This window comes from Rhinopithecus bieti, unplaced genomic scaffold (assembly GCF_001698545.2).
Source record: "Rhinopithecus bieti isolate Rb0 unplaced genomic scaffold, ASM169854v2 scaffold_17861, whole genome shotgun sequence".
NCBI classification, from domain to species: Eukaryota; Metazoa; Chordata; class Mammalia; order Primates; family Cercopithecidae; genus Rhinopithecus; species Rhinopithecus bieti.
The window spans coordinates 5446668-5462814 of NW_016809830.1; the positions used below are offsets into that span (position 1 = coordinate 5446668).

Here is a 16147-nt window from a genome sequence, read left to right on the forward strand (position 1 = left end):
AACAATTATGAAACTTACTGGCAAAATAGAAACACTGAGTTATTTATTGAATAATATTAACAAATTAGTTTTAATTTTTTGGCATTCAAATGGTAGTGTAGGCTTTGGTTTTTAAAAAAATAGACTTTATCTCGTCAGCCCTGGTGGCTCACGCCTGTAATCCCAGCACTTCGGGAGACTGAGGCAGGCGGATCACAAGGTCAGGAGACCGAGACCATCCTGGATAGCACAGTGAAAACCCGTCTCTACTAAAAATACAAAAAATTAGCCAGGCGTGGTGGTGGGCACCTGTAGTCCCAGCTGCTCAAGAGGCTGAGGCAGGAGAATGGTATGAACCTGGGAGGCAGAGCTTGCAGTGAGCCGAGATCGCGCCACTGCACTCCAGCCTGGGTGACAGACTGAGACTCCGTCTCAAAAAAAAAAAAAATAGACTTTATATTTTAAGACACAAACTAATATTTACAGATAAGGCAATATTGTGTTTGAGAACTGCTTTGGAATAATGCAGGGCAAAAGATGAAGAGATATCAATAAAATAAGATTACCCAGGAGTCAGTAACTGTTGAAACTAGGCAACAGGTACATGGAAGTTCATTACATTACTCTCCACTTTTTTCTATGTTTAGGATATTCCAAGATACAAATGTTTTTAAAACGGAATAGAAAACACATAGTTTTTATCCAAAACCAGTCTCTAAAATTGTACTTTGGCAAACAGATCATTTAACAAATCATCCTAATATCTCTATGCAGCAACGCTAAGAGAAATAAGCAAAAAAGATTTACTGATTAGTAGTAAAGGTTAATACAATTTCTCTGAAATGGTCCCTATTTGATGTGTTTTCTCCTCAAATACCTACCCTTCTACCAATCACTACTAAGGATGTTTGACATATAATTAATAGAAAGATGTAAGCCCGCTTTCTAAAGAAGCATTTAAATGTGTTCTGGCCAAAAATACAAGAGGAATATGTCTCTACTGTCCTACTCATGTGTTTGAATGATAAACTTCAAGAATAAATGTTTCTGTTGTTTACCATGATCACCTTATACATACCACAGGGCTATGGGGCATGTTTAGCCAATGATAAAAAGAGAAAGCAAGTATGTGCAGAATTAATTATATAAGAATTCCTCAACCAAAAATTTAATCTGAAACAAAACCTCTCGCACATACTTTTAAATATTTAGTGTGAAAGAAAATCAAAACTCAGCTAGTGTGCTTTCTAGAAATTGATTTACTGATTCTACATAGAACATGTCACAGAAGCTTTAGTGTGCTTACTATGCCTTGAAAAGAGAAGAAACCAAATTAACAGATTTAACTTCATCCAATGACAGGCAATTCATTAAGTCGAAGAGGCAAGAGATTATTATAGAGGTCTGTCAAGTGCAGCATGGCTATTAAAAGATGACTGAATATATATGAATCTACACTCATATTATACAATGACAGTTATACAAGAACAAATAAGTTCTAAAACCAGATAGCTGGCCAATCCATGTCTGATAGGTAATCACATTTTAATTCAGAATAATGAAGTATATATCAGATAAGATCGGGCACACTCAGGGTGGTATGATGGTAAACTGAAGTATTTATCAAACATTAACGTAGCACATTCAAAATGGTTTCTGTGCTTCCAGGAGACAACTATTTCAGTCACATACTGAATTGAATGCACATACTGAGCTGGCACTCTGTCAGTATACTTTGCTCAGTGCAACCTATTATGATGAAGCTCTACAAAGAACACAGTCATTTTCTGGAGAAGTAGCAAGAATATATTTCCCAAGTTGCCATACAGAACCAAAGGAGTTACAGAGAAATAAAAGTTGTCCCGCATGACAACCAATTTTAGTAATTGCCCTATATATAAGGGAAAGATTGTATTAACTCTTTACTAATTCTACCTTGTATCATAGTGAAGGTATGTGCGCACATGCGTCCGTGTGTGTTACAGAAAATAATTTGTTAAAGCGAGAAGGCTTTTAGGGATCAGATAATTAAGCAGTTTTCAATTGTGCTAGATAGAACCCCAGAAGACAAAAGAATAGCATGAGGGTTTCATTGTACAAGAAATGAAACATTTTTCCAAAAAAAAAAACCCAAAGATTTAAAAGCCTGAAGAAATACTTTTTATCTGTTTTATGTATTGGAACTCTGGTTAAGATTTCATGTGTAAGTTTACTACCTATAATGTTAGAAAAACATGGATTTATTCACTCCCCACCTTTTACACAAGAAGAAACTATGTTGTAGTTAAGATTAGTGCAGAAGCTATGTGATCTCTCTGGGGTTACAGCTAACACATGGTGAAGAGGAGATACTCCTCTTTCCACTGAATTCCCAACCAATAACCTGGTTCAGTAAACGATCACTTATATAGCATTAGAAAAATCTTTGGTCAGGCACAGAGGCTCATGTCTGTAATCCAGCACTTTGAAAGGTCAAGGAGGGAGGATCACTTGAGCCCAGAAGTTGGAGACCAGCTTGGGCAACATAGGAAGACCCCTTCTGTACAAAAGAAAAATTTTTAAATTAGCCAGGCATGGTGGTGTGCACCTCTGGTCCCAGCTACACGGGAGGCTGAGCCAGGAAGATTGCTTGAACCCAGGAGGTTGAAGCTGCAGTGAGCCGTGATCGTGCCACTGTACTCCAGCCTTCATGACAGAGCGAGGTCCTATCTTGAAAGAAAGGAAAATAAAAGAAAACCCCTTAGGAAAAAAAAAAATTGTATTTTTCTCCCTGATTATTGTCATCAAATTTGGAAACTATGAAACGAAAAAATACAGATTCTTGGTTGAGGAGACAAGGCTGGCAAGAATCATCTTTTGAAACTCATCCCTCCTGCCTCCACTTTCCTTTTGAGAACCATCATGCTAGAGTCCCTTCATCACAAGAATGGGTAGTGACAAAACAGAGTAGGAAAGGTTTCTGGCCCCAAGAATGCATGCACTTCTAAATGGGAAAAGCTTGGGATGGTCTCAGAATCCTGATCACACCTTTAAAATAGGTGACATCTGAGATTATGCAGTTACTTTAAACCCTAAATAAACATTTTATGAAAAGCACTATGGCTCTTTAGATCAAGATTGAAAAGGCCCAATCTTCCAACCATCACCCAAAATTCAGAGATTCATTTCTAGTTTAGTTTATCTGACTGATATTTATTTGCTTTGAAGACAGATCCTTGCTTAAGGAAAAAAACAGATAAAAATCAAAATAGAACCTAAGACACAGTAGCCACCTGCTAGAAGAGGGTAAAGAAAAAGCCTTCTCCACCTCATATCCAAGATACAAAGGTATGTAAAAAATAAATTAATTTACATCTTTGTATCTATAAGATATGCCAGAACTTATCTGAAAATGTTTAATTATTAGAAGGATGTAATTTAATTATGTTTTAAATCAGCAGGAATATTCATGTATTAAGAATCATCCACCTCTTTTTCCATTTCCATTCCCTAAAGCTGGATGTTCTTTATTCCAAGACCATATTTCAAATGTAAGTTTCATTATCTTTTCCTAGTAAAATGTAGACTCTTATGTAAACTCTTTTCAAAACCTCCTGTGATTAGAGCACTGACATTGACTGTCGAAACAATTTTTTAAAACAAACAATAAAATAAGTGGTTGTGGTTATTTTCATCTCTAAATCAAGGAAAATATTTTCAAGTGACAGGTAAGTTTTACAGAACAAATACAGAAAATATGTACAGAAAAATTACAAAAACACTAAGTACTGTTACAGATGACTGGGTTGGCATTTAACAGGCTGAAAGAAACCAGATCAATCTCAATCTTGCTGAGGTCAATTCAGGTGCTCAAACAAATAAAAAAAATTTTTTTCTTTATGTTTGTGTACTAGAGGTGCTAAAATATTAACCAAGTCCGCAAATGTCATGCACAATGAAACCATTTATAAATATTAAAACATTTAAAATACATATTTGTATCAAAATCTGGTTAATAAAACAGATAGCAGATGTAATAAATCATTAGGACAATATTACTAAGGAAAAATAAAATATAAACTACCATACTTCCCCCCCAAAAAAAGCACAAAGAGAAAGAATGGATTAAATAAAATATTTAGGTATTATTTGATCATTTTAATCCGATAATTTATAAACAATACTAGAACAAAATCTATCTTAGCTATTATAACAAAAATATTACAGGTAAAATAGGTTAATATAATTTTCTTGCAATGACTTTAAATGACTGTTTTCCTTCCAATCCATAAGATCTATTCCATCATATGCAGATCACAAGGCCAACCTAAAATAAGAAAACAATGCAAATACACACACCATCCAATCAACATAAAGAGATAAGAGAATCAGAAACAGGGTACAAAATTATAAATGCCTCACAATCCAATCAAAATCGGATTTCTATATGCATATTCAATGTCTAAGTGGTAAAACATCACAAGATTATCAACTCAGCTTTTTGCTCTATAAAAACAAGTTGGACAGGACTCTGAGTATCTGTACTGGAATAACAGGTACTAGAATGAAGAAAATTTATATATAAAAGCTTACGAGACACTTGTTCTATTACAAAGACATGTTCCGGTATTCATGTGCAGTGTTTTGTAAAGTACTTTATTTCCATTAGCATTATAAATTTTTGTTCTTCAGCAAATCAGCAAGAGAATAATGGCACAAATCAATATTGTACTCTTCACAGAAACTAATATTAGGTCATTTATTATAGCAAAGGCCACTAGAATCTCAGCTAAAGGTATATCAGGCATTCACATTTGAACACTATTTTTTTAAATGAATGTGTCACAGGCTGAATAACTGTTTTGTTTTATAAAACAGTCTTCATAGACTTAAGTACGTACAACTTCTTAAAGCAGATGGTAAGTGAACACCTCTAAAAACGTCAGCTATGCCTCCTAGGGGCCTTGCCACCAACTACAACTATAGGAGAGGTAATGAATTTCTGCACTGAAGGTATGAAAATAGGGGGAGACTCGTGAATGAGAAAAGGGGGACATGAAGAAAGAACTAAAGTTATTTCAAAGCCTCTCAAGCCCAGCAGTTTTGCCTCAGGGGCCTAAGTGGGCTGAGAGAGAGAGAGAGGCAGGTAAAAATCACACCAGATGGACTCCCCCATCTCCTCACTGCCATACGAGGCACATGTGATTGAATTTCCTTATGCTTCACTCCCTGCTTTGTTCCACAAAATGGCAAACTGTCATGGGGTTTCTACTGACATCCTGAGTGTGGGCTGTTGGCTCCATTGTTAGAGGACCGCTTGTGCAGAGGAGTTCCCTGGCAGCAGGAAGTGACTTCATCCTGCGGAGTTCCTAACGTACAGAATTAACTTGATAACAGGGAGTTTTCTGTTTATTACTTGGAAGTAAAGTCTAAATAACCAATCCATCCAAAAGAATGCTTTCATTTTTAATTTGCCACTTGACTACTCGAATGTTCAAGACTTACTAAAAACATAAAAGAAAACTCACAAGAATATTAAATGTTAACTCAAAGAACCCAAGTCACATGGAATGAATTTCCCTTTTAGATAGTTATGACTGATTAAGAACAAATTCCATTGTTATTCCATTAGGTTAGTGACCAAATATAGATAAGTAGAACAGTTTAATGCTGCTAAATACATGATCAGTCTAGAGCGCTTAAATTTAAGCTCAGTAGCTCTGACACTCGAAGAAAAAAGAGGAACAAATCTCTCAGGTCCCAATGAAACACTGCAAACAGATACAATAGGGATACAGTGTGCTTTGCATAATATAGTTTGTCTTAGACAAACCCTTTCTGTCTCACAATATAAAGTATCATACAGAAGTAGTTTTCATATATATCACTCAGTCATAATGTAGTACTTTCCCTTCTAATCACAATGCATAATCATTTCCAATTGGCTTTGTGAACACTGTAAGACAACCATTACAAATATTTTCGAAGAAACCCCATCCTTTAGTTTCAGCTGGTTCATAAAATAGGCATTACAAAAGGGGCATTTTAGAATTACTGAGTTCTTCATGACCAACTTTCCTGATCTTTCACCAATTAGAATATTCTTGCTCAAAAAGAAAAGACACCCAGAATGCCACAAAGAAGCTAGGAAAGTAGTCCAGTAAGCAGAAAGTGAGGAGTCAAGAGGGACAGCACAGGGTGCTTACCTAAAGCTTATGTGTATTTTTATCAGAGAGCTCTTATTCTTAGCCAGTTTCTTCTTATTTTACATTTAACTCAAGCTTGGTTGCCTGGCATCCACACCCCTACAACACTAGAAACAGCAAATTCAAAATCAGGGTAAAAGCTGCTAAAGATGAAAGGCAGCAGCCCAATGGCAATAAAAATTTGCAACAATTACTAGACAATAAAAAAGAGGAGGAAGGAAAATTAGTAAAAAACACTATACAAAATGTAAGAGGTATATCAATCTGGGGACTTTTCCATTCATATAAAGAAGTATATTCTCTTCAATAAGCAAGTGGTGGTAATTTTACAGCATGGGCCAAAACAACAACTCTGGCTAGGGAATAGAGGATGAAAAAGCCAGAGACTTTTTGAAATACATCAACAAAAAAAAAATGGATGTATTTTAAAAAATAATCTGAGCATCTAGTAATTTAAAACCCTTAGTCATCTGGGAAACCATTCCTTAAAACAACTATCGCAGAGAATTGTAAACACTGAGGCATATACAAAAAGAAAGAAGGAAGAACGCTGTGTAGTTTAAGGCCTTTGGGTGGGGGAAAGACTCACATCATGTTTATCAAATCCTCTATCCTTCCCCCCGTCCTCTTCCTACAAACAAACCCTAAAAATATCGGTCTACCAAAGAATACACTAATATTTAAATTATTTTTACTAGCTACAATATCCTTTTCGACTCCCTCTGTAACACAGTTTCATCTTACCTTCTTGTAAAGTGTTGGTCCATCCACATTTGTGCTCAGAATGACCACTACTTTATAATCATCAGAAAAGTGACTTCAATTCCAGGTTAAAATAGGTACTACAATGTGGCTTGTTGAAAGTCAAACCCAAAACATTTACTAGGAGTGTTTTTCGTGGAACAAAGAAAGCCTATTCTGTTTCCAAGGGGGATAAAAAGACGAGCCTAACCCTGGTAACCTTAACACAAAAGGAAGCTAAAAAGGCAGAGACTCGATAAGAACAAAGGATTGTGCTTTCTGATGACATCAATACGTATTAAACACGATGTGTTACACATCCTTCTATCAATATCTGAGATGATACATTTGCAAATTAATACTATGTTGGCCATAACTGCATAAAATTACAACGGCACCCTCTTTAGAAGAGATTTTGATTTATATAATGGTAGTGACTTTTATGTGTTTAATGTTTCTGAAACTAAAAGAGGAGATGAGCCCCGTGAGCAGGCAGAATACAATGTACGAGAAATAATTACGCTTGTGACCTCATGCCCTGTAAGGTCACTCTGCGTCGCAGGCCAAAGGAAATCAGGAACCATCAGCATTTGCCTCAGAGTCGTCACCGACTGAAATGAAGGGCAAGTGTGGGCATATTTCATAAACCAGCAGGTGCTTAGTCTCATAAAAAAGTCAATCCTCAAAATGCTACATGTAGAATGTCACAAATAAGAGATATATAAAATTGGGTTCTGCCAAACAGCTTCACTTCAAAATAAATCTGAGACAACTCATAACATTTATCTTTATCTGAATTGTAATACAAAAATTTCAGAAAATAACATTAATCCCCATTTATTAAGTTAGTGCAAAAGTAATTGCGGTTTTTGCTCTACTTTTAATGGCAAAAACTGCATTTACTTTTGCACCAACCTAATAGGAAGAATAATGAATAAAATTTCTCAAAAGTGTTTTTGGAACATAAAAGCAACAAACATGCTAAAGACTGAGGGCTCAGACAAGATTTATAATATTCCTGTAAGTCAGTATTATAAGAATGTATGCAGTATTTATGATTTGAGTCCATTACCATTAATATAGGAATCACAATGCACTTATCCTCAAACTATCTATCAGAAATTAAGCAGCAAAAGTTTACATACTCACATTATTTTAAAAGGATAAAATAATATTTCCTGACTGGTTCAAGAACATTATCTGAAGCAAAATTCTCACAGCACTCAATTAGGGCTTGATTCTTTTTTGTTTCGTTCTTTTTGTTTTGTTTTGGTTTTTTTGGAGAGAGAGCCTCGCTCTGTTGCCCAGGCTGGAGTGCAGTGGCATGGTCTTGGCTCACTGCAACTTCCACCTCCTGGGTTCAAGCAATTCTCCTGCCTAAGCCTCCCAAGTAGCTGGGACTATAGGCACACGCTGCCATGCCCAGCTAAATTTTGTATTTAGTAGAGACTGGGTTTCACCCTGTTGCCCAGGCTGGTCTCGAATTCCTGAGCTCAGGCAATCCGCCCGCCTCAGCCTCCCAAAGTTCTGGGATTACAGGTATGAGACAGTGTGTCCAGCCAGGACTTTATTCTTATGACAATCTGTGAGCTGGCTTTTCAGTTAAGACAGACTATTGCCCCTTTTTCTTTCCCAGTGATCTCCAGTCTGGCAGTGATCTGCCAGAATCCCTGGGCAATATAAATTAAAGTGAATTCTGAGGCAAGTGGCAATAAAGAGAACAAAACTATAGAAACCAACATAGAAAAGGAAAGGTACAGCCAGCCAACATTCTGTACTTGTATTATACACTTTACATAAAAAGCTTTACAAAGAGTTTCTCATTTAATGCTCTCGTGTCCTGAGAGTCAGGCATGGTGGTGTGCACCTATAGTTCCAGCTACTCAGGAGGCTTAGGAGGGAAGATCCCTTGAGCCTAGGAGTTTGAGTCCAGCCTGGGCAACATAGCGAGACCCTATCTCTTAAAAAAAAAAAAAAAGAAAGAAAGAAAGAAAGAAAAAAGAAAAAAAGAATCCTGAGAAAAGCAACTGGCTCATTGTTTTCCTTACATTCTCAAACTAACCTGCAAAAGGCTTTTTATTGCATAATATACCTAAATAAAATATAGAAGATCCCAGTCAGTAAGACCAGATGCTTTTTCATCTTAGTCCCAGCCAAATCACTTACGGACTGTGAAGTAGAGATAGTTACCACCCACATTCAATTTCATCTCTAAGATGAAGAACTATCACAGTCCATCAGCCAGTATGCCACTCTGCTCTTCAGGTAAGAGCATTTTCTGATTTTCAGACAAATATGTAAGAAAAGGACTCTTAGACAAAGCTCAATTCTAAGTTAGGAGCTGCCAAGATTGCTTAGGGAATTATTGCGTTTTGTAAAATGCCTAGAATTACTAAATTACAAGAAAATATCTGATGGGTGGTATATTTGTTAGATATATTGTTTAATATTTTGTCTATTTTCATGATTAAGAAGATTCTCATCTAGAAATAGGTTTTGCATTTCTAAAGCAATACTTTATGATGTAACTTGCCACAATGATCATCTCAAACATTAATGACAATGGTAGAGGCGATTTCAGTACAAGCACGTGGATGGCAGGTGTGGGCTGTCTACCAGCTGGCTCCATAACCTTTTGATCCCTTCGGACAGCAAATCTGTTCAACAGCCCTATGTGGTCATTCCTCATTTGTTGTATGCTTTCTTCTCCTTTGATATGTTCAGAATCCCTACTCCCTTAGCCTGACACCCTTTTATTAAAATAGAAAGCTCACAGTAAAGCAAACTAAAACAAGTTTCACACTCAGTCAATGTAAAAGTTCCAGAAAAGATTGCTGTATTATATCAAGAGTTGTCAGTGCATGTATCAGTTACATGTAGAATGCATGTTTGTCGTTCAATTAAAAAAAAAATTCAATAAATGACAAGATCAAAGTTTTAAGTAAGCTAGCATTTAGCTAATATATGAAGTTCTCTGGGATACTATAATTAAATACAAAAGACTTACATAAATACAAAACTTAAATATACAACATAAACATAACACATAAACAGAAAGGTTTAAATATGACATAAGAACAGCCTACTTTATGCTTATTTAAATAGTGACCAGACCCATTAAAGAGTAATTTCTTACAATTTTTGACTCCATTTTGTTGTTGTTAAATGTAACACTGCTGCAAAGAACAGTATCTGAAAGTAATATTAGTTAAGCTAAATATCTACTCATTCTCCCACCTTCACCCCCATTTAAGATCCAAGGATGCCAGAGCAAGCAAGATGGAATAAATAGTGATTAACATACATTCTCACTTACAAGTGGGAGCTAAATTCTGAGTACACAAAGGCATACAGAGTGATACAATGGATTATGGAGACTCAGAAGAGGGAGGGTATAGGAAGGGGAAGGGATAAAAAAACTACATATTGGGTACAATGTATAGCAATGTGCATCTTTACCCTTCAGGCGAAGGGTGCACTCAAATCTCACACTCTACCACCTTACACTTCATCCACGTAACCAAAAACCATTTATACACCAAGAGCTATTGAAATAAAAAATAATTTTAAAAAAGGAATAAATAGTGGTTACAAGATTAAGTTTTGGAGTCTGTCACTTCGTAACTGAGGGACCCTTGCAAAATTCTTTAATCTCTCCTGGCCTCCATTAACTCCTCTGAAAGAAAACAAAAGGCTGGGGGCAGAGGCAGCCCGTGATGGCAAGAGTGTGTACTTTACAAGGTTATTGTAATGGTTAAATGAAATAACATAGACCAGGTACTTAGCAAAGCCTGACACAGAGAAAGTGTCCAATTAATGGTAGATATTATTATTTTACTTATATTTTATTATCTCTGGGCCTGCTAACAGACCTCTTGCCAAGCAACATACACAGTTCTGGCACTGCTTCAGGGAGTAATTTGTGGCTATATTATGCCTTTACCTTGTAGCTAACTTATTCTCTTCTTCCCAGGAATAAAATAAAATAGCATCCACTACAATTGCTCATGGCATCTCATCTCTTTTTCCCAACCTTTTTCTCTGCCAAGAATACAACCCTGTACTAATCTTTGGTGTTTTTCTTAGACCTTTATAAGCAATCAATAATCAAGGCTTAGAAATTATCTTTTATTTTACCCTATCTACATTTAGGTCTGGTTCCCATAACCTCCCTTCTGCAATAGCCTGCCAGCTAGTTATTCAATTTAATCAATTCCCCTACTTCACACTAGTCCATTTGGAATAAAGATGTCTTAAAAGTATGTCTCAATATTTCCATAATAGCATTCTTCTTTTAAAACAATTCTTTAGTGATTTGCTATTGTCTTATTTTCACCTTCAATCAACCCTATAAGTACTATAGTCATAGTCTGTCCTTAACTTTGGGGATCTTATATTCAATAAAGTTGATGATGAGCTGATCATCTAACTCAATTTGCTGGAATATCATAAAGTCAATGCCCACAAATGATGAACAAAGAATACTTTTTCCAGACTATCTTCTCATCTACTCAAAGACAAAGCTCTTTTCATCCCAATTTTATTTTTTTGAAACTCTTTTTTATACTCTGGAAATTTATTTTAAAATCTGCACATATTTTTAAAACAATCTTAAGCCTGATACCTTACATAGAGTCCATATGTCTAGATACCCTTTTTTTAAACTTAATTTGCTTTATTAAAATAGAAAAATTCCCAGTAAGCAAATGACAACCTATATTCACTGAGTAAATATTTTATTGCTCAAACAATTAAGAATTTTAACTGGAGCTGTTAATGTGTGATATTTTGGCTATAAGTGAAATAAATATTTGCATTTTTATAGATTATAAAGTATTTATTTAGCAAGGGTCTTATGCTTACTATGGGCTAGGAATTGTTCTATGCACTTAACAAAGATTAACTCATGCCACACATGTCATAACCCTATAAAGTCCTATTATCATCTTTATTTCATCTGCGACAAAACTGAGAGTAAGAAAGCTTAAGAAAAGTGTCCAAGGTCACATGCTTGATTAAACATCCACTAGAGTCACCACTGGCAAAGATGTGGTAGAGTTAAACCAGCTATAAAAGTTTTAAACCTTTCTGAATTTTGTTTTCATTTTCCTTCTTATATAATAATGTAGTGTCCATCTTGACATGTGTAATGAGTATTTCATTACCAAGAATAACTGGTATTGGCAAAAGGTCATTTAAAATGAGTCCACCTAAAACCCAGGCCATATTTTCATAATAAAAAGTTTTTTTAAAGTTTCACTGAGACTTTATCTTGCAAAACTGAACCTAACTTATCTTATAATGAATATAATTTAGGGTAAAATTTTTAAATCAATATAATTTAAGGTAAAATTAAAATTTATTTGACTCAATTATATTGATTATAATTTAGTCACTTAGTAACTGAGGGAACTTAAAAAAATTATTTAGTGACTAAACTGCTTTTAGAAAAATACAAAACGAACCAAATGATGAACTGGGAATGAGTATGCTTTCTCTGAGAAGAAAAAAAGTTATGATAGCAAAATACAACTCCTTTCCAATGCACATTCAATGTAGCAACATAATTATACAGCTTTTATTTTGCAAAAGAATATTCAAAAAATTTCAACAATTTTTCTAATCCTTTCAAATTATACTCTTTTGAAAGATCTATCCATCAAAATCCTTCCCAATTTCCTCTTTTTAAATAGTGCATGAGTCTAACTCTATCAGATCTTTGTTTTTTAAGGATTCACAATCCCAACTTCAACTAGCAAGAGAGTTTGCCTTGTATCTACACTTGCATATCATCAGATCAATATCGAACAAGCTGACATCCATCCACATAACAATGCAATGGGCAGAGGCACACGTACTAGAGTAGGATGTTTGATGGGAAATTCATTTAGAAGAAGTCAGTTCATTCATGAATATTTTGATGTAGACAGCCTTTGTCTTCTGTTTTTTAAAGCAAGTTTCAAACTACAGAGATTCAGAAAATAATAAAGTGAATTTGAGGATCTGTTCTTTTCACTTTAAGGTCAATGACTCACTTTTGTTGACAGGTAGTAGCATATATATTTGTAAGCATAGGTACCTTTTCTACATATGCCCGCAAAGCTTTGTAGAGAAGCATGAGAACTCTTACGTGATATGACGTGGTCTATGTACTGAGGTAAGTAAGGAGCCCAGGCATCGATGGCTTCCTTCCTGCCTGCCTGCTCAATTCTTCTCAGTTCCGCCAGAAGCAGGGCCTGCGCGGCTTCTCTTACCTACGATCACAGACCCAAACATAAAAGTAGAAAGCAGATTAGTTGAGGAGATGAATATTTATAAACTAGAAAATTTATAATTAAATAAAAGCTAGAAAACATAAAAACCATATTTATTTACATGAAAAAAACTATTAACCAAATGCATTAACTACTTAAAAATCAGATGCTAATCATCAAAGACATTTTCATTAATGATTTCACTGAAAACTATTTTAACACTAATGGAAAGAATTAGGTTTCAACAATGTAATCATCTTTGGGGTTAAAACTTCATTTTCCAAAGCATTCTTGAACGTTAACGTAGCATTTTACTTTTAAATTTTCTATATTAACATTATCGTTAAGACACTGTGAAAGCTATTAAATTTTTTTTTAGCTTGAAGAAAGTTAATCTTATCTATTTAATTCTTGATATTATACATGCTAAGTAGATACTATTTATACAAATACGTATAAGTTAACATGATTCACATATACCTAAGACATGCTTAAATAATGTTTTTGACAAATAGATAAATATTCCTGTATAAAGGCATAACTTCTTTTACTTTTATAGGGGAAATCATTTTCAAAATTATATATTTTTCTTTCAACATAGCATACAACTTTCATTTTGCAGTTTTAACTTAGTTTTATTTTGGCAAAAATGCCACAAGCATGAAGTCAAAAAAGCTGGTCAATTATTAAGTGCTGTATCAATTTATTAACTCTTTTTTTCTGAGCCCAAGTGCTGCCCTGTCGCCCAGGCTGGAGTGCCATGGCATGATCTCAGCTCACTGCAACTTCCACTTCCCGGGCTCAAGTAATTCTTGAACCTCAGCCTCCCAAGTAGCTGGGACTACAGGCGTGTGCCACCACGCCCGGATAATTTTTTTTGTATTTTTAGTAGAGACAGGGTTTCGCCATGTTGCCTAGGCTGGTCTCGCCCACCTGGGCCTCCCAAAGTGTTGGGATTACAGGCATGAGTCACTACACCTGGCCTATTTTAACTCTTTATAATTGAAAAGATAACTGAGCAGCATCTAGATAAAAGTCCCAGTAAAAAAGTTGTTTTTAGGTATGTGACTTCTGAAGTGAATTCAAAAAAATATTCAATGAAAACCCATGAAAATGTTAGTATTCTGCAATCCCACTTGGAGCTGAGGGGAGAAAGTCCAGGAAAGAAGCAATTATATTACTCGTACTTATATTTGGAAAATTAAGAATCCTGAATAATATAAACTGCTATGGCTATAAAGGTTAAATGCCATAATAAGGAAAATCTTCACTAAACATTTCCAAGTCCTTGGTAATATTATATTCCAAGTAATATCTCATACAGAATAAGGCCATTAACACAAAATAATGGCTACCATTTATTGAGCTCCTACCATGTGGCACGTACTGTACTTCCTGTTTTACTTGCATCATCTGATTTGATCCTGATGGCAATCCCATGAGGAATATATTATCATCCCCACTTTACAAATGAGCTTTAAATAGGTTAAGTAAATTGCCCAGGGTCACAAAGTTAATAATTGGTGGGACTGATATTTAAACCTAGGTGTCTTCTAATTCCAAGGTCTCCTTTTATAACAACACAGTACCTTTCACTGAAATATGGCAATTCAATTAGAACTTAATTTATGTGATCACACTGAGTGTGTAATTCTGGGGGAAGCAGGCTTATGTATTTGTTTATGCATGAGTGTGTGTAATCTGCACAGAAATCAAACCAAACTTAAGAAATAGTTCCATAAGTATATAAGACTTCATCAAACAGTCACTGAATTCTTTAAAAGTAAACGAATAAACCAGCTGGAGCATTACTGGTTGGTATAAAAGCTGACAAAGAAGAAAACATAAATCATGAATCCACATTTTCTATCACATAATGAACAGATGATAAATCAGATAAACATTAATCGTTTTTGTTTCAAGTTTACATTTGACCAATGCCTTTTTAATATTTTTGTTTTCTATCCTTATCACTTCAGCATTACCTCCAAGCATCGATCTTGCCATCTTCGGGCCAGCATCTCCAGAAGGGGAGGCCTAAATTTATCCAGTCCCAGTAGGTCTGGCAGCATAACACAGTGCATAGCAGCTAACTGACTCCAACCTGTCAAAAATGTAATATATTACAAATACTTTAACCATTTTGGCATTCCCTAAGTCAACAGTTCTTTACGTAAGGATGCCAAAAACAAAAAGAGGCAGATCTGCTAAGTTATATTACAAATGATTTCAATTTAATAGTAGACATTTTGTGCAAAGAATTATACTAAATGTATTTCATCCCTAAATCATGTAATTGGTGCCTATAAGAATTCTCAACATCTTAAAAGGAATAAAATAAATTTCCACAGGAAGTATATCCAAATTCACGAGAAAACACATTTCTTAACAGTTCCTCTAAAATAGAATATATATTAAAGAATGGTAAAACCCAGAAATAAACACATACTAGAGCTATAGATTTGAAACCACTGTCAGTTAAAAGGGCATTCACACAGATGTCCAAAGATAGGTTCATGTCACTTAAGGCATGGCCATCTGTGTGTTACCACTGTGTCAGCCAAAAGAGATGTCTTCCCTTTCTGTCAGAGGACCTCTCATTAAGGGACTTACCCCTTTTCTTACAAAGCGAATGAGATATTTAATCACAATCATAACTGATATAAGTAACATAACTTCCAATTTTGAAAGAAAAATAAACAAATTCAGACATTCCACAAAATAAAAACCTAACAATTCAAAATTTACAAAATCTTAAACATTGTTAACCCTAATCTATGAGAATAAAAGTGACTTTTTCTAAAATTCTAATTCACAATATGGAACTTGATAATAGGAAAAAAAGACAAACACTGTATGCCAGTGTAACATATAAAAGTATTAGATAACAGACATTCCCAAATAGTCACTCCAATATAATAAATGAAGTATTAGATAACAGACATTCCCAAATAATCACTCCAACCCCATTTTAAAGGTATGTGAAAA

The 16147-nt window shown here is 35.0% G+C and overlaps 1 protein-coding gene across 1 annotated transcript in view; it reads right to left on the minus strand.

Moving 5' to 3' along the window:
* WDR7 (WD repeat domain 7) overlaps positions 1-16147 on the minus strand; it is a 407408-nt gene that overhangs the window by 252234 nt on the left and 139027 nt on the right. Inside the window, exons 18-19 of the mRNA XM_017890454.1 lie at positions 15145-15263; positions 13036-13159 (exon numbers count right to left, since the gene is read on the minus strand). Of these exons, the coding sequence (XP_017745943.1) occupies positions 13036-13159; positions 15145-15263 (243 nt within the window). The remainder of the gene's footprint in view (positions 1-13035; positions 13160-15144; positions 15264-16147) is intronic.